Here is a 24,889-nt window from a genome sequence, read left to right on the forward strand (position 1 = left end):
AAGATTTAAAGACCTTTATGTACAAATTTACATTGTTATATATTGCATAGAAAATGTGTTTGTAGGGCATACAAATGAGTACATGTTTTGATATACAGGAACTGACCAAAAGAAATTAGACCCACTCACAAAAAAAAATTTTAAAGCAACTCAACTTTTATATAAAACAAGTATGAGACCTCTGAAGAAGCCTCTCATCATCATCTGAGATGACATTCTGCCAAAAGAAATTTGAGGGAAACTTCAGTACTGAAGATAACATGTATTTTGGTGTCTAGGCTCAATCTATCACATGATCTGCAAAGATGCCGTTCCACATGTTTAATTGTAAAAAAACCCTAACAAATGCAGAAAAACATAACTTGATTATATGGGTGTTTTGCTTTCTGAGAACATCCCAATTGTTGGATTGTATTTAATGGTGGATTAAATCTGTAAGAGACAGACCTCCTCAGCCTATAATAAGTTAAATGCTACTTGGGCTTCTATTTAGACTTTCCACATAAGATGTCCTTTTTCCCCACAGTTAGGATGAAGAGTCTCCACTATATCTATAAAAAACTGCATGTTGTGTAACTTCCACAGTGAAAAACCAAGAAGTGTAATGAAAAATCCAAACTGTCAGCAGCATATATTAACTGAGAACTATAAAGCCATCACCATCCTATAGCGAGGCTATGTTGTAAAGGCTGCTCACTACATTTCCTATGGAAGCTGTGACTACGTGCTAGAATAGTTCAGTAGAAACGATGACACACCTTTATTTCGTGATCTGGAAAGATTGATTTTCCGTTTTTTGGTGTCCACCTCTTGAGATGCTACCTGCTGTGCTTCTATTTCATGAGTCATCTCTACATTATGAACTGCACTATTCTTACTACACTCATTTTGCATTATTCCATGTAAACTCATGCCTCTGCCATCATCATCATCTATTTTTTTAGTCACACTTTGTGTTTCCGAGGTGTTGACTGCAAAAAAATCATCAGCAACTGTGGAGTTCCCACATTCAATCTGATTCTCATTCATATTACAGGTTTGAACCAGTGGTTTGATTTTCTGCTCCTCTGATTCTACATCATCATAGAGTTCTGGTGTGTAGTAGATACTCTCATCCTCATCTTCAGCTTCTCCAGATATGTTTAACATTGAAAGTTCAGATTTCCCTCCTGCTGAAGGAAACTTACTGCAGGGCTCATCTTGAAGCTGTAGCTCATCAGGATGCTCTTCAGCAACTGGAGCCTCAGTATCTTTAACTGAAAAATTAGTTGTTTCGAAACATGATTCTGGTACACGTTTACGTTCTGAAACAAATGCTGACGGGCACTGATTTACACTATCAATAAGTTCACCGGCCATATTCACATTCTCTTGTTCACTACTAGCTGGGGACGTGCTGTTCTTGGCTACAGGCAAGGGCGTTGAAGTCAGTGGTTGAAAGCAGCAATGTTCTTTCATATCATCATCATTAGTCCGGCCATTCTTTTTCTCTCTCTCTAATTTAGTTGCTGGCCTTTTGGGTGTGGAGTCCAAATGTTTTCTTTTTTGTGTTACATGGCAAGAATGACTCTCCACATCAGCTTTCTGGCCACCTGCGAAAAATCACAAAACATTAATTAATTGTATATGCATTCTCCCTGTTGATTTACAGCACGTTTAGCACATCAAAATTACCATTGTTTAGATTAGGTTTACAGTTATTTTATAACACTCATTAAGATTCAATACAAACAAAAGCCTAGATGTTACAACTATCTTTGCACGTGAATTGTCTTAATTAAATCAATTCATTAACTGGCACATGTAAAGTTAAAGTATGACTGGATTTTAAATTTGTAGGTTTTTTGCTATTGTGCCCTTACATTATTTACATCTTTCTTGCCTGAAACGAAGTCATAAACCTTCCTAAAATTTAGGAATGGACAGATATTTACTTGTAAAGCTGGTACCAGAAGAGATTATGTGAAAGGAGTCTTACAACAACATCTAAACAACAGATGTAGCTTGAACCAAGGCACTCATCTTGCGATACTGCTAATCTTTATGTGTTTCAAATATATTATTTTCATAATTTTCAATGTTAAAAGAAATTTAAGTGAAAACATTTTTGACTCTACTATGATATTATCAAACATCATCAATTGTTTTAAGACAATGAGATGGAATAACAATCTTAAGTCTGTTGAGCACAGCTCACACATATTCGGGAATAATTATAATTTTGCACCATAGCACTTCTGTAGTTCTAAAAATAACTTGTTTCTTACAAAAAAGATGCAATTTCACATTTGAAATTGTTAATTAAGTGTTTTCCACAGGAAATTAACATACTTCGTTTCATGGTTGCCCTGACGTTACTTGGCTGATTTGATGCTGCAGGATTAACTGAGCTGATGGTTGTAGTAAAATTAATTTCTGAAACCAAATTTTGCTCTTCACTTTTAGCAGGAACATCTGGCGACAGATGAATAGTTGCCTCCAGCTGAGAGGCTTGTGACAGGTCTTTTGAATTTGAAGGCACATGGAGAAATTCACTGCTGCACTGTGATGAACTATCAATGTTTTTCTGGTTTCTTATAGCAAACGCATGCAAGGATTCAAGTGCACTACCAAAGTTTTCATGGTGTTGGATTTGTTGACGAATCCATTTAGATAATCCTAATGGGAAAAAAAAAACCCACAACAGTTACTGTAAGACTTCATAATCTAAACCAGGTATTTCATATCAGTAAATAATACCCTAATACTTCTACGTACGTATAGGCAGATTCATGAAGATTCCACAAGTTGCTCAAGAAAGATCATGCACGCCTTCCTTTCCAGGGCTGGGAATTTGATTTTAATCAATGGTAGTATTTTCATGAGTAATGCTAATAATATTCTTTTTATTTAAATACCTTTGCCTTTTTCACTAATACTTTTTTTGAAGTTCAAACTGCTGCATTGCAGAAACATCATTATACTACTTTTACACCTGTGTGCTCATTTTGCTTGTTACCATAAATCATTAAAAAGCAACTTACATAGAGTACAGCTACTTATCACCATACTGACAGGGTCTGACAAAAAATTAGAATATAATCAAGCTTTTACAACTTTTGTTCAGATTAAGTAACAATAACTCAGATATTCAGAAAGAATTGCAACTGCCCAATAGCTAAAATACAGTATGCTCTTACACAGAAATAATTTTTTCAATTGTCAAATACCAGATGTCTTGAGCATAACAGCTGTTTAGAAGATGTTGGAACACACGAGAGTGAAATAAATACTAACTTTCTTGATTTTTAAGAAGAGTTTTTAAAATATATTTAAATATTCTTTTAATATCAATTAAAATAAAACAACAGAGAACTTGACTTTTCTGTGAGGTTTTACTTTTTAGAAAAAGTACTAATGTTATCAAGTCTTGAACATATAGTTTATTTGTATTACTACATGAGCTACTTCTGTTTACTTAGATAATTTAAATGCGTTTTCAGTACAGACAGACCAGACAAGCGGTTTGACTTTTACTACAGCAGCTGAGCTCCACCTGCTGACTAGACCGCAACAGCAGCTCTTTACATCATCTTTTTGCCGGTCTCTTCTAAACAGGGAACAAACAGATACATAATGCATTCTTGAAACTCCTTTTTTTCCCCCATTTTTATTTATCAAGGTAGTGTGCATGACCTGCTTTATTTTATCTGCATTTATTTCTAGCCAGTATAAAACTACAAACAGAAAATACTTTTTTGCCTATTGAGCATTTGGTGGTGTCAAATGGCACAAGTTTTACCTCTTCTTACCTAAAAAGCCAGAATGTTAAATTCAGACTGCTACACCCTAATCATTAAAGTTCCCTATAGGCATAAAGTATACATCCACTAGAGACTTATTCGAAGACAAAATAAAAATCTAGTAATTTTTAATATATACATTTACACACACACATTAACATACACACATACATATACTTACATTATACATATTTAATATGCAAAGATTAAGAGTCCCCAAGTTTTTATAGGTCCCATTTTAAGAAAGAATTCTCAAATTCTGCACACTGAAATGTCTATATCGTTATCTATATATCCAAAAGGGGAAAGAAGTTCAATTGACTGAACATTGGTACCCACGTGTTTCAGTGTATTTAATGTAATAGCAATAGACCAGGGTACAGCTTAGAGTTTTCAGTCTCAACTGCAGAATTGCAGTTCAATGGATATATTTCATTATGACTTTTCCCTACTCACTTGTATTTGTATAAGTATATTTCTGCAATCTTGATTTTTCACTATTTGTTAATACTGGGAACTTTCCCAGAAACATTTTTTAAAGCTTACCAGTTATGTACTTATTAGGGTTACTCCGGAAGCGGTCATCAACTAAAATAAGAGCACCCCAGTCATTTCTATGTCTTATACACCTGTAAGAGAGCAATAAAAAAAAAAAAGAGTGTATATATCATTACAGTGCATATAGTAAAAAACTGGAGGGATGAGACAACGATTGCAATGAGTCAGCTAGAATATGCAAAAATATACATGAAGTCTTTTCCTATTGTCTTGCACCAAAAATTGTTTTGGTTCTCACAGAAGCTTAATTTTCCCTAATTTCTTTAATTTACTACACAAAAAAAGGTAAATTAAGAAAAAAACCCAACACACACAAATATTCAGCAGCTAATCAAACCGCATGTCATTTGTTTTCCACTCTTAACTGGGTAAATACTGAAAGGAGAACATGTAAAAGTGGAAAAGAAATTGAACTGATGTAACTGCAAGCAGATTTTTAAACAACTGTGCACTTTTTAGTTTCTAAACCACATGTTATTCCTAACTCAGTGTAGAAACGAAATGGGTAACATGACAGGTCAGAATTGGGAGTGACACCACTGAGTTCATTATTCAGTTGTTAGAGGCCTACAGAAATAAACCAGCAGTCACTTTACACGCTTTCGTATTATTTTTCATGTTATTGGATTTCTATACTGTCTGCCAAAAAAAGAAAATCATTAAAGAACTGTGGTAACATAAATGAAATATGGAAAAGAATCTGCCAGTAGTAGTTTCGGATTATCATCTCCATTGTATAAGAAGAGGACAATTTTTGAAGATTATGTTTACAAATAAAGCCACAAATATATCAGTCAGGGCTTAACATGGGAGCCACAAGACCAGCTTTCCAAAGAAATATTATTATTTATATTTGAAGTCTCTCCATAATAAGAAAAGCTACCAACATATCTGCAAGAAACAGATTTCTTCCAATGTCTCATTTTTTCATTGCTTTAATACATGTTCTTTTAACTTGCAGTTTAAATGAATTATGCCCACTGGAGACATATCCCACACTTTCAGAAAAAGTGGCACTGCAAGGAATTCATAGCATGATTTTCACCTGGCCACACACATCATCTGTTGTATTCCCACAGGCTGCTATTTCATGTCATGGACCTGTGTTACTTCACATAATGTAACAGCACTAAATTAAGAGATAAGTGCCAGACTGAAGACTGTCATGCTTCTGCACACTTCTATCGCTGCAGGCCCCTTCCCAGTAAGAAGCAGCTTGCCTATCTACTATATAACTTAGTATCAACTTGGTGGACTATTCTGGTTTTATAAAAATAGTCATCATGCACTGTCATCCTTTGCCAAATCTCAGTTCAGTAAGAGGTTACTTTAATGGTATTATACACAATTTATACATTTATGTCAGAATGGAAGTCTATTTTCTCCATTTCAGTTTTGACTAGCATAATTTCAGTCAAATGAAAAATCATACAAGAAGCAATTTTCACTAAAACTAGACTTAAGTTAAAACTCATTTCACAGTGACAAAACTTCAAACTCATTTCTTACTATTAGCATTCCACAACTTTCTTAGCTTTTTCTCAACGAATTTTAACTAATGTTTTTACTCTCCAAAGAGGAATCTAAGAAATCAGACCTGTAACAACAAGAATTTACCATGAGATTTTACTAACATGGACTATTTTCTCTCAGTTTTCTTTCTAAACCTTAATTTATGTCATCACATTTGTATTAGGTCTAATTCTAATAACAAGAGTCTTCCGACTGATGTTTCTCATTTATAAATCTGTGCCTACCTCTGTGTATCTATGACAGAGGTATGGCATCTATGACAGATATGGATGACAGATAGCTATATTTATCTATGTATATGACAATTTTTGTTGGAGAAGGATGAATTAATTCTATCCTGTTAATAAAATTTGGTGGGAATTTTCTCATTTGAGAAAGTAAGCTATACCACTTCTAAACCTGGAATGAGATCAGTGAGCATGATAATTGAATTGACCTTCTGCAAAGGTCTGAGAAACTCCCCCCATCCCCCTGCTATTTCTCCCTTTCAAAAATACTTGTAGGTTAAACATCAAACAACTGCTCTGAGCCCACCAAGAGTGTGAACAATTAATACATTTGAAAGACTGAAGAGTTTTAATTTGGTTTATAAGCTAAAGAACTAGGTCTCTGCAAATGCTTTCCTTTCTGTGTATCTGGACTACAAGCAATAAAACCTGCAACAAAACTAAAGTGGATTCTGAATGTAAGACAAAAAATTTAAATTAAAACAATGCGCAAATACACGACAGACTGAAAAGCAGTTGCCAGTACAGAACAGTTGAAGACCTGATTTCTGTAAAATGAGGTTTTTGGCCTGATTTATCCCCTTCACATTAACAGTGAGGAATTAATCCTTAAAAATGTCACATAAAACGTTCTATAAATATATATTTTTTTAATCATGTTCTATTTATCTCACCTTCCCAGGGCTTGGTTCAGAGCCCTATAAGCTTGAATTTCATACCACTGACTCCCTGGTAAAAGGCCTCTTGTATTTTTGTGCTGGTCATTGTACTTCCTCTTTAATTCAACCTAGGAAAGAAATAATAAAATATTGTTTTTAATAATGATGTTGAAAAGGAAATATTCTAAAACGGGAATACAAGCAAATGTTGATTAAATAAATGAATACATAAAGTGTTCTTCAGTGTTTCAACTCTGTATTTTGCATACTGACCAACTTGGCTTTTACCCTTCTGAAGTTATTCTTAAGATGTGATCTATTCCAATAATTTCTATGTAATAACACAACAACCGCATGCTTACCCAAATCTCTGTGCTAGCAGGAAAAAGATAGGCTGTTCACACAGGCAAAACCCCAGATGCAAGTAGATGAACTAACTAGACTACAGTTTTATTTGCCTATCTGGAAGTAAATGATACAATGGTGATCTTTATCCTTTCCTTTGTCACAAATGCTGACTCCTAAGGTATTACTGGGGCCAGACCATACTTTTCTCAAATGAGGGTTAAGCAAATATAACCCCTTCTCAGGGGTTATGTTAAGTAAGTACTCTAAGAGAGAGAAGGGCCTTGCCAAAGTACCAGAAGTCAGCAACACCAACTCTTAATTCCTGGCTTGACACCACCTTCTGCAGTTTGGAAGCAAGTGTTTCACTGGCTAAATGGGAAGCAAAGGTGGCAGCTAAGGTTTGCAGGCCCATGGGCTAGCATAAGGCAGAGAAGAGCACACTCCTCTTTTTTAAAAACGCTCTCTCCTCACTGCTTCCAAAGCCAATCTAACTGCAAAAGAAATCCCTGCCTCCCCTTTCTAACCACATGGAGAACACACATAGAACGTCTGATCCAAACCTGAACAAGAATTTGTATTTGGACATTATACACAGTTCCAACATACACCAAAAGAAATTACTGTTACTGGGAGTGACTGATTTTTTTTTTTTTTTAAATAAACACAAAACTGCATCAGAAAGGGTCCTTCCATTGCTCTTTTGTACAGTATTAACCTTTCTAAACTGACAAGTGAAAGGACACGCTTCAGGAGAGAAAACAGCAGACTTCTAACCTCTTCTGACAGGTAACTTTCAAGACGCATTTGGATAAGAAATTTTATTTTATGTACTTATGCCCTTTAAATTGCCTGTCAAATTTACAAATTCAGTCTTTACAGCCAGAAAGTAAATTCAGTTTGATTTCACAGATTTAATATTTGTTCCAGTCACTCAGAATTTATTGACTGGCATGTGAGGTTTCCTTTGTAATTTTCAAAACAGAAGATTATTTCTTCTGAACATTCTTGAACGTATCTGTGCATTTCTACAAATGGAAATACTATGTGGAAAAACAAAAGGGTACTCCTCACCCTTTGAAATGAGGTATGATGTCAGAAAATTTTACTGAAGTCTATAAAACAACCAATAACAACATACTCCTGTACATACTTTGCATTTGTTTTCTAGTCCTGGTAAGTTTTCTAACAATTTCCTCTTTTGAAGAATTCCTGTTTTCAGTAAGATTTTGGCCAATTTAACACATGTAGCTTTACCACAGTTTCTTACTTCATTAGCAGACTGTTCAAAACAGTATAACTAGTCATGTGTCTTACACTGATAAAATTTATACCATTGAAGTAACAGAAAAATGCAAACCAGTCAGATCATCTGCATTGTATTGCATTACCCTGTGAATAAGATACATTATTTTTACATTCTTCTAATACATGTTAGCATTATGCAAATCTATATTGCTTGTACTGTGCATAGACAACAACATTTCATATCTCAAAATATATAAAAATCTGTATTCTCTTGGTCTAAATGTAATGTATCTTTAAAACCCATCTTCTCTATCTTAATTAAAATAGGGTTAACAGAAAATAAGCATTCTGTTTTCTCACTTAAATGATCATGTCTTGGCATGAGACAACAAGTTACATTGCTGAGAGTTCAGTTTTCATTATAAGTCTACTAAAGGTAAAAGGCCAGGGCATGTCATTTTAATGCAATCAGAATCTATTTCATTGTATAACTCTTACATTATCAAGCATCAAATCAACGCCCAATTCAAAATGACATGTTACATATGTGAAAAAGCCAGTCTCTCCTGCTAGCAAATATCCTAAATGTGCAGTAAACCACAGGCTAGAAGGGATTAGTTAAAATGTCAAAAGACAGCCTTTTACTTTTACCTGTTCATCCTTAAAAATATACTCTTAGCTATCAGGCATGCTTTACAGACAAATAGCTTCAGCAAGCAGCAGCAGAAGGCCTGTGGCAAGCTCTGCCATCTTGTAGCTGTCAGACAGATTAGGCTTTGATCTGTCTGGGAGGTCATGGTCACGTTCACATTAACTGAAGTCTAACAACATTATACCTGCTAACCAGTCGTTCTTTGAATGCTTAATTAGTTCGACATCTTTCACTATAGAGTATTAACTGAGAAATATCAACAAAAAAATAAACGCCATGAACAAACTTTTTCTTTTTTAACGACTTGGAAAAAAGTTGAGGCAGTTTCTGCTACAATTCAGAAGAATTTTCAAGCATATTTTCCAATCAAAATTAGCAATACAAGTTTTTTCTTCGACAACAACATTAAACAACACTCATTATATTAGATTTTATGTACCTGCGGTAACATTGCTTCACATGAAGAAACTCAGAGTTATTCAAGTGTCTGTGATTCAAGTGATATATATAAGTACATAAAGTGGATTCATACTGTGATGACAAAGGACTGTATCAGTTAGTTTATGGCACAAAACTCAGAAGACTAGCTCAAAAACTACAGCTTGTTTTTCAACGCCAAAATAACCTGTAAATTCAGATACAGAAGACTGCAGCATGCTTTTTTAGCAACACACCAGGCTGAAACAGATTTACTCAAAAATAATAAAAACAGATATATTTAACAGCAAGGTATAAAAATAACAATGTGTTATGAACTATTTGTTTCTACCAAAAAATCCAACAGTTAGACAAGGAAATTACAGTTTCTCTTTTAAACTGAGTTCTTCCCATTCTGTAAATATAAAGCTTCTCCTTGTTTTGCAGTCACAATTACAACCAAGATAAGGAAATGTGAAGCAATTTCAGTACATTTTAGGTATTTTCAGCTAAAGGTCTGCACAGCGTCCTACATGCTATCTCAACTGTGAAGAAGTTTTCAGGAGAAAGCATTTAACCAACAAAGAATAAAAACTACTGTGATACACAATTAATTCCTTTGTTAAAAATTTTACTTCCATAAAAACAAGCAGATTGTCCAGCAGACACGCATCTAGAATAATTTTATTTCAAGCCAAGGAACAGGACCTTAGACCTCAAGAGCTAATACCAAAGCCTAGCAGGACTGGAGAATGTGCATGTGGGGCATTCACCATTTATAATCAGAATATAGTAAATCAATTTATCAGTGCCAATATCGCAATATGAAGGTTAAATGAGCTAAACTGCGGTATACAATTTTTTATTTTGATTTAAATCAGCAAAATACACTGCAATTGGTTTTACTTCATCTAGCAAAGTTTCGAGATTATTTTTTTTTAGATGCATTACTTAACCAAATGCAGTGCTATACTTTGCTTTCTAAAAACAAACAAAAAAATCCCGAGCTGTTGCTAATAGTTAACAAGCCAGGCCTGTTCTTTGACAAGACATCACTTCACAAACATCTTCAACTGCCTCCTATTCTCTCTGGTAGATTAAAAATGAGCTCCAGTTCATAACCTGTGGGATTACAAACCAGATTACCCAGCAGTCTAAAGACAAGGCAGAAATTCGTGAATACAATGGCCCTATTGTGAGCAGTTACAAAGAGCACTCATCTAAATCTGCATTTCTCTTTACATCAGCACTTAGCAGCATTGTGATAGCCCAGGTTAAAGAAAGAGACAACTGCTGAAAGAAAAAAGGGCAAATAAACTTGGAACTGTGTCAATACACGCACACACGTTAGGTAAGTACATGTACACACACGTGTAAACTCGTGCCCTTCACTCCCCACCACTCTCCTCTATCCTCCATGGAAAGAAAAAAAAAAAAATCAGAATGGATATAAATGTTTTCTAGCACTCCACTGACTTGTTTCTCTGGTTTCAGGAGAGGAAAAATAGCAATGAAAACAAAGACCATTGCTCATATAATCAAAAAACTTTAAAAGACACATTCATGTTTAACGTCTACTAATTCCTCACCTCTTAAAAACAAACAAGCAAAAAATACCAGGTGGTCATTACCTGCTTTCATCCCCGAGACACAAAAATGTTTTTTAAGCAAATCTACCGTCCTAAAAATCTCATGTGTCCAGTTAGAGTCTCTTTTCCACCTGAAATAGCAATAATTAGAATTCTTCAAGAATATACCTGTCATCTACTTTCCTCCTAATGAATGCCAAGTAATCATAAAAATTTGTAAGCGCAGGAAAGTAAAAGACATGAAAACCCATTTCTTTTCTTTTACATCTGAAAATCCTTAAATAGAAGTAGCATTAAATGGTGCAGCATTTAACTTCCCCCCCTCCTCGCTTCAAAAGCGGTAACAACATCTGCAAGACTTAAGACTAAATAATGCACGTGTAAAGACTCGGGTGAGTCATAGAACAGGCTTCAAACATCCTCGCTCCTCAGTCGGCCTACTAAAAGCTGTATCTAAACACAAAGTCTCAGTTTATTAACCCACAGGAGAAAGATGTTAGGGCAGGACTTCATCTTAAGTGCTCCAAGCATTCCAAGTGCAGCGTTAATACATATAAAACAGTCTGAACTAAGCAAATACTTATTACCTAGAATTTATCAAACTAGATTCTATATATGACAATAATTAAGTAAGGCCATTCTAACCATCTCATATACCTACAGGTGGTCACCAGACAAATACAGCGCACACTTCTGCTTTCACACACAAATACTGCATTTCTTTAAACAAAAACAGCAAACCCCCCAAACTGCAAGCATGGCAATACCATATATACTGTGACAAGACATTATCAGGTAGACACACCATCGATACTTTGCACTGCTCAGTTATCTTCCCGATGCTCTGTTACACACCTCCATCCTACAAAAGTCCCTACAGCAGGTGAGTCGCTGAGGCTGAACTCTGCCCCTCTCAGAGGCTACCAGCTCAAACTAACAGCTCATGCTTCAAAGCCACAGAAGCTTAAAAATAGCTCAGGTGACCTCTTCTGCCTGAAAATTTCCATGCGCACTTAGAAATTTACCTTCCTCAGATAATACTGAATAAAATAAGGAAAGACTTCTCTGCAGATCTAGATCTTGGACAAGCTACATCTCGCAGACTGTTGCGCCTAAGCAGTGCACCTGAAAAGGTACCGGGCAGCCATGGAATTTAAACAGCGCAATGTTTGTTGCCTGAATTAAGATACAATCAAAGCTAGAAAATGTTAATGAAATACGAAAAAACCCCCACAAAAGCAGCAAATAAAGTCTATATACGGAAAAACAATGCTAGCTTGTTTCCCCGTAACCCAAAAGCTTAAATAAGAGATATGGCTTAGAAACAGAAAAGCCAAACAACCCAACAGCAAACTACCGTCCATGAGAGTCTACTAACTGGTCAATGACCACTTTCTGGGGCAGAAGACCAGCACCACCACTGCATACAAAGCTCTCATTTTGAGCTCTCAAGGTATTTTATGATGAAACGCTTCCCCAGTATTCTCACTCTTAATCCCAGTGTTAGAGAGACGGGAAGCTTACGTGATGTTGTAACCACTGAACACTTTTAGTATTGTCAACTACACCATGTGGCATCCCAGAGATCTGGAAGTTTTACGGTTTGACAAATCTTGTAGCACATTCACCCCAGGCCCATCTACTCATCTCAGTCTTGTAAGCTTTGAGGGACTTGCAACCAAAACTCTCCTCTGAAGAGAAAATTCAATCCATTTCCAGTGAAGCAGAAGTGAAAAAAAAAAAAAAATCAAACAGCTTCCCCTGAGGTACAACGCTGCTGCATACGCTCCGTGCTGCTGTGTGTAAGGTGAAGTAGTAAGTGTCAGTCATCCTTACAAATCCCCAAGGTGATAGCTTCACTTTTAAAGCTTTCAACATACTTTGACAGTAAAGTAAAAACTTAAAGGTCAACGCTACTTGCTAAGGACAAGATAAACACAAGAAAATCACTTTGGAATTTTTTATGGATCACAAAAGTAAACTATTAAATGTAAAGGAAAAGTTTTGATTTGCTGCGTTATTTATCCAAAGGCTTAACTTCTGGATATATTCAGGGATGATTTCTGTGATCTGTGCCAACATATTGACATTACCCTTGCACCAGTAGAAGAGAAATGCCATCCACTAGTCTTACAGGTTAAGTTGAACTTAAACGTTACCTTTCTTCGCTACACAGATGCTGTATTCCGTAGGATTTTACAGCTACTCCTACAAATTAAGCCTCTGTCATAAATATTTTTTTCTTAATTAACACAATTTCTGTTGGATGAAAGAAGACCGTGGATGCCTTTGACTTTTTATAACCATTCTTATTTCTGGAAAAGTGGGAAGTAAAAGGCTTTTGAGATATCTTACTGCTTCAAACTGATGTAAGAAATCACCAAACCACCACATGTTTACTGCATTGCTTGGGGTTTTTTTTGTAACACAGGTAGCTACACCTCCTGATAACTTCCTTTGGGGAAAATAAACAAAAAAGTGCAGATGGATATCTGCAATATCCAGCCAGTCATCTTGTTACAAAGTGATTCTGCACACTGCCTCACCCCTTAGAAAGCAGTATCACAGCAGATTGCAATAATTTACAGTGTACTGCTGCGAGACAAGAACAATGCTGGCTGAGTAGTCTGAAAGTATGCTCTTGTACAAAATTTAGAAGTACGTTGTCTCGATAATTGTTATTTATCATCTAGAGGCTTGCTGCATGGAACTGCACATTTCAATGATGTAAGTATATTTCTTATTTACATCTTTAATTAATTGTTTCAAAAAGCTACTTTGCAATTAAAATGCAAAATAAAATTGAATATGAAGTGGGGCACAGAAGACAGACAAGTGCGTGTGTGTGTATACACGTTTATATATACAAACATATACATACACTGAATAGGGTAGAAGTACAGTATTTCCCTTAGAGAATATTCAATCAATAATAAACCATGATATTTGGCTTTCCTGTAAAAGTTCCATAAATGTTTTTGTGCTCCCCACTTTATATTTGCAATTTTTTCCACCCATTGTAACAGAATGAAGAAAAAAGTAAAAGTGGCTCAGGTTTAGACAGCCATTAAGATAGACAATCAAACAAACATAAAAATCCGTCACTTTTCACAAACATTTAAATCATACTTGAAATAGTAGGGGACACTGTCTCAAGGCTTTCAAAATGAACGTCAGATTTGAACAGATAGTTGTGGCAACGTTGCTCAGAAACATTCAGCCTGCTTAAAACAATCACATCAAGAACAGAACAGTCTTATATCTCTAAAAAAATTCTTAACTTCACTGGGAATTTTAAAATTTTACTAAACACAACAATGACTTCCTCATAAAAATGTAATTTTCTGTACCACTTTGTCCATATTTTAACACAATACTTTATTTTGAATAAGAAGTGAAAATATTTTTAAGTGATGCAAAGCTATGATGAAATTCATACAGTGCATGGTATGTTTCTCAACCCAGGTTAACCATCTGAAACACCAATAATTTTCTTAGAAATTTTCTTTTCCTAGAATACAGTCCAGAAGAAATGAATTATTTCAGCAACCACTTATCTAGCACAAGATTCTTTCTCTTTTCAAAGGAGAAAAAGCATATAGGCTTAAAAATTGCCACAAGGGCTAGAAATTAAATATTTGGAAAAATGCCATTATTCTGAAATGTGACAAAAACCTCCATTTGTTGAGCCCTCAAGAAAGGAGAAAGAAACTTCAGCCAGATAGCTGCAAACTCTTTGTATCATTAAACTACATATAACCTACAAAATCGTAATTGAAATTATGTGTTCCATCATGTTTCACAAATTACGTTACTGGAAACAATAAAGAAATTATTTGCTGTCGTAGTTCATATTCACGCTATGGGAAATACTTCTCATTAACGGCAAACTCAGCTACAGTTCTCAAGTAATGTCACTGCATAGAAATCCCAGCCTTATCAAGTTTGTTTTCCTTGCACATCTACTGATGTAAAAGAGTTTGACTGCATTTTCCTCTGTATTTTGGTAAAGTTCTCTTAGCTGCTGCATGATTAAGTACACTCTACTGTACTACGATCAAAAGCATCTGGAAAGGTGGAAGTGAAGAAATGCTCTCTGGGAAAGTTAGCTTAATGCTTGCACTTCAGAGTCGCCCATTATCAACATTTCATAGCGAGTTTCTTTATTTTCAGGTCCCCAAGGTAAGAACAGTAAATTATAGCTTGAACTAAACAAGTCACACTTGGCTCCAAAATCAGATTTTCCTACCTCTAGTTTCAGGTCCCAGAGGTGGGCAGAGGAAATCCTGGTCACAGCCAAAGAAGTCATTTTTGGCTCTGAAATAAATTTTCCTGCTTTACTACAGCCAAACCCTACCATTGAGAGTACCATAGCTTTAAGCAATACTTTAACATTTCTTTTATATATTTTTGCTTTAGCAACCTGATTCTTCAGCAATATGAAACCATTTTCAATAACACAGAATTAGGGTTTTGGCCTCTCTTTCTTAAATAAGTATTGCTTATTATCAAGTACACTTCTGAGCCTTCATCAGTTCTTTTTCCCTAACACGGACAGTGTTGTTGACTCTTCTCTTTGGGAAAATGAGTGAACCTAAGATACTACATGCCTAAAATCTTTAAAGTGAAACTAAATGATACTCTTTAAAGGTTCTACAGAAAATAATGTAACTTATAAAAAGCATACGTTATTTAAGGAGACCAAATGCTTGCCATTTAATACCAGAAGTTGTGGCATGTACTTAGCACAAACATATGGAGAAAATAAAATTGGATATTATACATCACACTTGACAATGAGTTTCTTGCTCAAGACTGATGTCTGAATCCAAAATGCTACAATTCAAAATATATAACAGAAGTTAATGAATAGTAAGCTAGCATCAGATAACATGTATATGGGATTACACATGTTTTTCTGACACATTATTTACGTTCTCTAATATTACAGTTCACTGGTATTCAATCAAGTTACAAATCATAAAATATATTTAGAAAGCAGGCTGATCACAGACAAGGAATATTAGTGGAGATGAGCCAACATCAAACTGCCACCATGAAATATTGGTCTCCAAAGCTATGATTCTACAAACCTTTATGATCGTGCACAGTCCTAGAAGTATTAAAGGGATTACTCACACAAGTAAAATCTATGTGCAGGAGTAAGGGGTTATGGAATTGAGTCTTAAGAGGACTTTTATTAACCCAAAAAGCAGACATGCAAGCATATTTCCTCGTAGAAGTGGAGCACTTTTTAAGTGATTTAAACCAATCCCAGAGGTATATAATTCATGGGTATTCCCAGGGAATTGGTAATCACTTGTATTTCCCATTTTTAAAGGGATGTCATTATTAACCATTAAAACATTTAATCAGTTCTTCGTTCGGTATATCAACTAACACCTATTGCTATGTAAAAGCAACAGATGTACTTGTGTTCACAACTTTATGTCTATCTAGGTGTAACTTGATTTGTGTCACTGTGTTTTGAATTTTCTTCTGTTTGCTCAAAACTAAAGCTCCTCCCAAGGATTCAAAGACGGAAGTTTTAAAATTTCCAGGTTTTAATCAGTTTTCTGGTTAGCCTACCAAATCTGAAGAAACACTAACTGACTGTATCATAAAAGCAAATGTCATAACTACCTTGTAAACTTCAACTGTTTCATTTGAGAACTTAATGTATCCTAAAATCCTACAAAAAAAAAAGATAAACTTCATGGTGTCCTTTAACGTTGAAAAAATGGAATTCTTCTAACCCGAGAAGAAAAAAAAATTCCAATAGAAAAAACTGTTAATGCAGAGAAACATTTAAAATCAGCCACCCTGGAAGAAAGGTACTTGGTTGTACTTGGAAGGGAGAATTTGTATCTTCTTTGTATGATAAGCACTACTGATATGCTTTGAAAACAACCCTGAATAGGAAAAGGTACTTGAATAGAATACTGTAATCAGTAAACAACTGATAGTTGTATCGTAAGTTATTTCTACTGTTTAATGCAAGGAGCATTTGAACATCCACTACCACTTTAAAACACAACTCTATTTCCACCACGGTTCCAAAGAATTTATATTTGATCACAAAAGTATGGTTAGAAGATGAAGTGGCTTCATAAGCAAGATGGCACAATATTATTTAACCCCCTGGCAACTGGGCTTGTGACTTTTGGATTCTAACTGCTAATGAAACAGTAACACAGCCAGCCAAACTGTAGCTGGTTAGGACAACAGGTTAAGGCTTAACTATAAACAATTGTCTGTAATTAATAAAAAAATCTCTTTTCAGGTAATACTAATAACTACCTGCTACATGACAGCATGGTTTATAGTATCCCTTCCACTCCCTACCAGTTTCATGAAACTTTTTCTCCTTATTGACAAATTAATACTCCTCCAGTTCTATGAGGTTTTACCCTCTGAAGATAACTCCAAAGCATTTAGAGGAACTATAATACAGTGTACAGGAATAAAACGTTGTTTTCCTTTGTAATGTTCAAGTGAGGTCTGTTGGTTTAGGAGGACTGAAGTAATAAATAACAGTTTGCATTTGTTAATATGCACAGACTATTAGAAATAGGAAATCACGTTGGTTTTATATAAAGTTAACCTTTTTTTTATTTACAGTGTAGTGCTTACTTTTCTGTACTCTTATAATACATTTGTTTCGTTCCATTCTGGGAAGCAATACTATTGGGTCAGCTCTCCCAGAAATATACAAAAAGAACAGTTTCAGGTGAACACTGGTGTCATGTCCCATTCTCTCTCCCCTCCCCTCTTTTTATTTTTAATTTCACATGCCAATCTTCACTTTCAACAGCCAGTTTTCCTTAAAAATATAAACCTAATTCCCTTCCTGAACTGACATGCTGGTGAAACAGATGCCTGACCTTCCAAATTTCTTTTGTAAGTGTACTTAGATTTCTACAAAGCTACTAAGTAATTTTCTTCAGAGAACAGAGTGACTATCCCTCACGCTATCCTTCTTCACGCAATTGAGCTCAACTGGTAAAAGAAATGTGCATTAATCCAGAACTGTTTGGGGTATGTGATAAACCTAAAGCCTTGGACAAAACAAAACGTCGTTCAGTTTAAAGGGAAGTGCTGCTGGCTGGATGCCACTTTAGATCCAAGTACACAAAAGACACATTTACAATAAAAAGTTTCCTCTAGCATTATTCTAGGACCACTGCCATGCACCAGACAGCACCTCAAATTTGATGCTAAGAGACTGGAGAATGCCCTTCTCTCATCTAGAATTGATCACTGCAGTGCTTTGTGCATTACCACATCTAAATATATACACTCAAATCTTTAGCTGCTTGCAATTTGGCAGCTACTGTTTCTATATCTACTTAAAAATTTAGAGCTTTTCTTCAGTCTAATTAAAAAAAAATAGTTCAACACAACACTGATTTTTTGGAATTTAGTTATCGGTAATGGGATGTACTGCCTGTGATTCTATTATGTTACATATTTGGATGAACTCAAGGCGAAATCAAATACACTATTTTAACCTTAAGGAACATAATCCCCTGTGAACATAATTCATCTTTGACACATTCTTTTCAACTTAATTGTGTATCATTTCGAGCACAAAACCACTGACTTTCTGGAAATAATTTGGAGTAAATTGTAAAAGTTTCAGCCATACTACAGACCAAGTATTTCCAAAATACCATTTCAGCATATGCTTCTAAACCAAAGCATTTCCAACTCTTTCTAGAATGCTACGTATTCTTTGAATGTAAATGTTTTTATACTAGAGTGTATTATATTTCAGTAAGACAAAAAAAATGTTGTGGCTGAATAAGTGCTTCAAGAAAGTTATGCAAACATTGAAAGAACATTGTGCTAGGCAGCCACCACTAATATAACCTTACTAGTCCTTATAGGATGTGGTTTTTTTCCAGCAAGGCTGTAATTAGGCACACACTGTAGACAACAAAGAAGTCTTTGGTTGTTCCCTTAAGCTCAGAACACATCTCTAAAACCAAAGCGGAGTCTGTTCGGGCTTTAAGTGTGAACCTATGATTTTCTTGTTTGATTTGGCACTACTAATAACCAGAATCCAGCTGTTCCTAGTATTATTCTGTGATACTTCATTTTGTTTCTTAGCTTCACCAAGCAGTCCCCAAAAGCTCTAAAAGGTACATGCAAGATAAAGCAGTGACAGTGGCTATTATCACCGGAAAAAGTGCCAGCAACTGGATGACTGCTAACTGGCATCCACAGACCACTACAAAATCAGTGGTCTTACAAACTAGTCAATAATAAATGTTCTTTTTCAGTAAGAAGAAAGTCTAGAAAAAACACTTTTCAATATTCATTGGGTTTCTTTTCCTTTATGAATGCCTAGCTTCAACTACGAAGTGCCTGTTCTAATGGAACATCACCTATCTGTAAGACAAGAGCTGTTGAGCTCAAAAGGAAGGAAGTGTTGATGAGGGTAATCACACAGCAGTGCAAGCAACAGGATGCTACTTTGGCCAGCTGCTGAAAAATACAAATAGTCTCAAATTTCTTTGATTGGAGGCACTTCAAAATACTATTTTTCGAAGGCACTCTAGAAGTTTTTGCCTAAAGTTAGATGAAGCCTGAATTATCAAAATAGTAACATCCTCTGTATCAGGATGAGGTTACGTTATGTCATAATTTCATACCCCAAAATTGCAAGCTAATAAAAGCAGTGTTAGCTTCAAAAAGGTTTACAGTTTCACGCTAAGTGGCAAGTGTCATACACATAGTTACACTAAAGAAGGCAACAGAGATTAGAAAGATTATATACTGCGATCAATAATGATCTAGTGTGTGAAACACATTGCTTCATTATGTTATTATTTTATGTTACAACTATCTTCATCTTCCCAGCTGTTTTCTGATACAATCTTTTGTTCAATCTGAACTTAGAGTAGCATTTTCCTAGTGTTTACCCTAGATCTTCACAACCAAAAGCCTCACTACAGTAAGTCAGGAAGTAACTTCATTTCTATACAAATGACGTTAAGTTTCAGTGTATGAAAACAGGTAAGTGAAGATGGAAATGTACTGTTGCTTGGTAGAGTATTAAGTTAACAAGCATTTTAACAATGCAATAGCCTTCACTAGCAATGTCAGACAAAAATTTACAATACACAGAGCATGATATACATTTATTTAGAATGACATAAATGAGCCCACAAGATGTGCTGTCCTGCTCCTCCTCTTACCTGTGTAGAAGGTAAAGAATTCAAATGGGATTGAGAGGAGTCCAAGGGTGAACATTTAGAAAAAATATTTTTTGCATATTTGGTGTTTTAAACATGACATAATAATTAAGTACATCTCTTTAAATTTATATCCTACCTGAAGGTCTTTCACATTTGGAAACGGAATACCTATGGTTATAACCGCACGGGCATTCGCATCACAGAAATCCAAGCCTTCGCTAACTTTTCCTCTGCATACAGCTATAAGGAGTGCTCCATCTTGAACAAGCCAGAGAGGAATACACAAATCATTCTCAGTCATAAACTGAGTATCAGAAGAAAATTTCAGTAACATCTTTTAAAGATCTAAACAAAATACAGCATAATACATGTATCAGTCTGTAAAAGTGAGTGGATAGAAAAATAGAGACTTCTTTGTTAGAGGGACGAGATTAACTCCATTTCGATCAATAATATTGTGATTTTGAACATCAACTACCAAAATAATTTTGCACTGCATAATACAGTGGTACTTAATTATGCAAGAACCATCTGTATCCACAACAAAATATTAAATTTTAAACCTTGAATTTTGCACTCCAATAACCACGCTATTTATTTTTTTACATACTATCATTCTTTATCCTCTACAATAATATTTAAGTATTTTGAGAAGAAATCTTATAGTGCCCATAATAGAAGATGGTAAATCACAGTTATGTGACGTACTCTAATGATTCTTTAAAAAGCCACTCTGCCCCTACTCGCTAGACACACAACTGCACATCCTTGCACAGCTCACTGCCTTTTGAATATCACTATTAGAATTATGCATCATCCTGTACTTTCCTATATCCTCATGTAACAACATAAATAGCAGTTAATCTTCCTCATTTCTCACAATACCTACTAAGCTGAGGTTTATTTAACTCTTTACCCATACCTTCTAATAGTTAAGCACTCAAAGAATAATTTTGGTGGTTTTTTTAACCTTTAAGAGTCTGTAACAGCTATTTTGTATGTCTGAAGAACATACCTTTTTCTCCTTTACATCTTATCGCATCATAGTATATATTCAGTAGTTCATCAAAGTCACTCTTTGCCCCTCCTTGAGGCTCGGCAATGACCGTCTTAATCAGCTCTAGGTTTCTCCATAAGCCAGTGTGCATCCAGCGATCTTTTAATTTGTCCAACAGCTGAAAAACAAACAGAAAAATCCAGAAGAGCCGTAATGAAAGGTCAATCACTTAAACTGTTCAAATAAAGCACAGTTTATATATAAAGTTTATATATATAAATATAAAATTTTATATAAAGTTTATAGATAAATAAAAGACAGTTATTTTAGTGAAATTATATAATTCAGATTTTGTATTTATGAATACAAGTTTCCCAACCATACACACTGTTCCACAGCTATGCAACACTTTGTAAACATGATGGCCACTAATTTTGCTAACTAGAAAAAGTGCAGATTTTTGAGTTAACAAGGCAAAATTCTCTGAATCTACAAGAGTGGTCACTGAAAAGCATCTTCTGGTATTCCTCAAAGCAAGAGGAATGTCATCCAAAGAAAAAAGGAAATTAACTGTTTTTGTGGTTACCAAGAGATCCATAAGTAAGACTGGAAGCAAATTCTAAATTAACCTGAATCATGTCTTTATATCTTAAATTCTGACAATTTAATATTTTAAAATGAACATCGATAAGTTGGGGGAGGAGGTATTGATGTAGGATTTATCAACAGCCTCCTCTGCTTCTTGAAAGGCCTGTCAGCTTTGTTGTATCTACCAGATTCTGAAGTGTGCACATTTTAGTCCAAATCAGTACGTGTTCAAATCTTGCAAGCAAATAAGCTTGTTCCACCTTTGGTATGAAATAAATTAAAATGTCTTGCATTACAAAAAGAAAACTCTAAAATTACCACAGAAACTGAAGTCTGATGGGTGGGGGTCATTTCGCAGTTAACAGTCATCAGGTGCATCAATCTCTAGACTGAATGTTATCAAGACAGAGAGCAAAACAGTCCCTCCTTCCCCTGACACATTTGTTTGATGGGGCACAATACTGCCCTCAAGACAAAAGCAAGGCAACCAACACATTTTAGAATGAACTGAGTAGATCTGGTTCAGTGGACAGAAGTAAATACCCCGCTTCACTCCTTTTACCGTTCAGTGATCATTAGTGTGTCACTAAGTACTGTGCAGTAGAGTTACTGAGTTTTGTGCGTACAGAGATTTTAAATTCACAGATTCTGTAGTAAGGGTTATGCTCTTAATTGGGCTGCACTTCCCTCGAGTCCACTCACTGAAGACTTTCTCAGTATTTGCTTCAGGCTATATAAACTGCTCCATCTGGAAGCTGCACTTGCCCCGGTTCATTCCTCAAAAAGCCACGGCATCTCTTACATCCCATGCACTTGCTTTTACTGATGCACTCCAACCAAGATCTCAGGATCTTGAATGGTTAGGTTGTTACAAAATTAATCTGTCCCATGTCCAAATACACAGTTTAAGTGTTACTGTGAAGCAGAACTAATGGTAACTAATTGTCACATTTGACTTTACAGGGAGAATACTTGCAAATTTATAGGAAACTGTTTACAAGAACTCATGCATATTTCATGTTCTCAGCATTAAAGATCTGAACTTATTCTTTGACCCTAAGTATTTGGATCGGTTCCTTCTGAGGTACATGTGGTTCAGAGCAGACAAATGCTGTGCTATTCTCAAATTTTCCCTAGCTTTGTTCAAGCCTCTACTGAGGGAATTACACTTGCTTAATACTGATGAGACACCATCATCAAGCAAGCACAGAGAGACTAAGTGATGAATAGTAGGAACAGTTTCCTACACATACAGATCTAACTGCAGAATAAATCATCTCTCCTAAATGTGTCTGTCCTACTGTTTATCCTCTTCTCTACCAGCTCTGTCATTTCCTGGCAGCATCCTGCCTGTAATCTCTTTTTATATAAAAGGTCGTAATATTATGACCAAGCAATGACTGTCCATCTTGCCATCCGCAGCCTGTCACTATGTTCAGTTCTTGGATATGATATGGAGATAATTCTGGTAAAGAAAAGAATCAAGCATATTATGCCTCTAAGTACATCCATTTGGGATCTGTTAGAGCTGCCAGTGACTGTAACATTATTAGCTTTCCGGATTTCATTCTTTCTTCTGCGAAACTGATGTCTGCCTGGGCGTCCACTTCGCAATCTATGCTAAAATCACTTCTAGCACTGCCTGCTGTTCACCATGCGTGACAAAAGGAGCCCAGTAAGATAATAGAAACAGAATATATTTGGGTGTAACTGAATCTGACATTTACATACATAAAACTATCGATGCTTTGACTTCTAAGGGTCATTTGCCCCTGACTTCTACTCCTCAAATCATCGCAGATACTGAAATTAACTGGTATTTTTCAGAAACACACCTTTATGAAGTGTTCTTAGCAGAAAAATTGTTTCTTAACTTCAGAGAATCAGAAGTCTGTTGATAATCTAAGAAAGGGCAATATTGCTTACAAAAATCACTTAATCCCTCAGTTCCATGTATTTGTTCTCTCATATTTGAAAGAACTATAATTTATATTTGAAGTTTAAAAGATGGCAGTAGAAAATTCCTCCAAATTCTTAAGAAAACACATTTTCTCTTTTGTGGGTTACCCAGCCCCTCCAGGTAACTATCTCTTAGACCAAAGTAGGTTCAGGTTTCTTATTCAATTGACAGCAATCACCACAACAGAAAAATCTACTATTTTTGATGGAAATGTGCGAATTATTCATTAAAATCTTTGGCAAGAATGGAAAAATTCATTTAGTTCACACAAAAACTATTACCCTCTTCCATTTAGTGGAGTTTGCTAGATAAGGAAACTTCTTGCATGCAGGAAAGTATGCACAAACACAATACCCATGCTATAAACACAAACACTAAAATGATGAGAATTACGGATATGACCGAATACAAATAAATAAAATATAGAGTGTATACCTGCCTCATAAGAGCCAGGAACCAAGTGCAAGTTTCTCATCAAAAATTATTTCACTTCGGGTTGAAAAAGTGCAAATGGGAGAAGATATAATCCAGGAATCAGAGGAAGCAGCCATTAATGCCCACAGTCACTTTTTCTACCCAAGGGAATAATAGTTTCTGCAGTGGAAGGCAGTCTGTGTATATTTTATTAAATCCCTTAAAAATGGATTCTCAAATGGTTTATTAACAAATGGTCTTCCTCCAGGAGAGCAGAAAATCTTGTTAAAAAGAATCTGTCATCTTTCCATGCACTGAAGGATGTTTACTTTGATAGCTTTCTCCTTTTTTTCCTTTCTGCAATTTAAAGACACCTGTAAGCTATGATCCATAGAAACTATGACTTCAGTATTTAGATTCACCATTCATCTTTGTCAGCATCCCCCTTGTTAGGCAGTTTTTGAAGCACTCTTGAAGATCCGGAATGGGGGAAACTTTTCTCAACATCTCTTGCCATTATGTTGCACTCCTAGACAAAATCCTCTCATCCTGTGTCCACCAAGGATAAGCTTTGCCCCTTTCCATTTGCCACTTTGTTTTATACAGTGCCAAAAATTGCATTAGGGTTTCCCATGTCATGAAGCAAGACCAAAGATTTGTTTAATGTCTTTTACCCTAAGGCAAGCTCATTGTAGTTTCCAGCATCTTAACAAAGTT

General features: G+C 35.4%; 1 protein-coding gene across 4 annotated transcripts in view; it reads right to left on the reverse strand.

The window, feature by feature from the left end:
* BRIP1 (BRCA1 interacting helicase 1) overlaps window positions 1-24,889 on the reverse strand; it is a 63,593-nt gene continuing 38,704 nt past the window's right edge. For 3 of the 4 annotated variants that reach the window (XM_056359161.1, XM_056325553.1, XM_056326936.1), the window contains 6 exons: window positions 21,229-21,388; window positions 20,350-20,471; window positions 6,775-6,887; window positions 4,329-4,411; window positions 2,332-2,658; window positions 1-1,592 (listed from right to left, as the gene is read on the reverse strand). In XM_056359161.1, coding sequence (XP_056215136.1) covers window positions 721-1,592; window positions 2,332-2,658; window positions 4,329-4,411; window positions 6,775-6,887; window positions 20,350-20,471; window positions 21,229-21,388 — 1,677 coding nt within the window. In that variant the 3' untranslated portion in view covers window positions 1-720. The remainder of the gene's footprint in view (window positions 1,593-2,331; window positions 2,659-4,328; window positions 4,412-6,774; window positions 6,888-20,349; window positions 20,472-21,228; window positions 21,389-24,889) is intronic. The other variant, XM_056327762.1, reaches the window with a different exon arrangement.

The sequence above is a fragment of the Falco biarmicus genome, chromosome 1, assembly GCF_023638135.1.
Source record: "Falco biarmicus isolate bFalBia1 chromosome 1, bFalBia1.pri, whole genome shotgun sequence".
In the NCBI taxonomy this organism is placed as follows: Eukaryota; Metazoa; Chordata; class Aves; order Falconiformes; family Falconidae; genus Falco; species Falco biarmicus.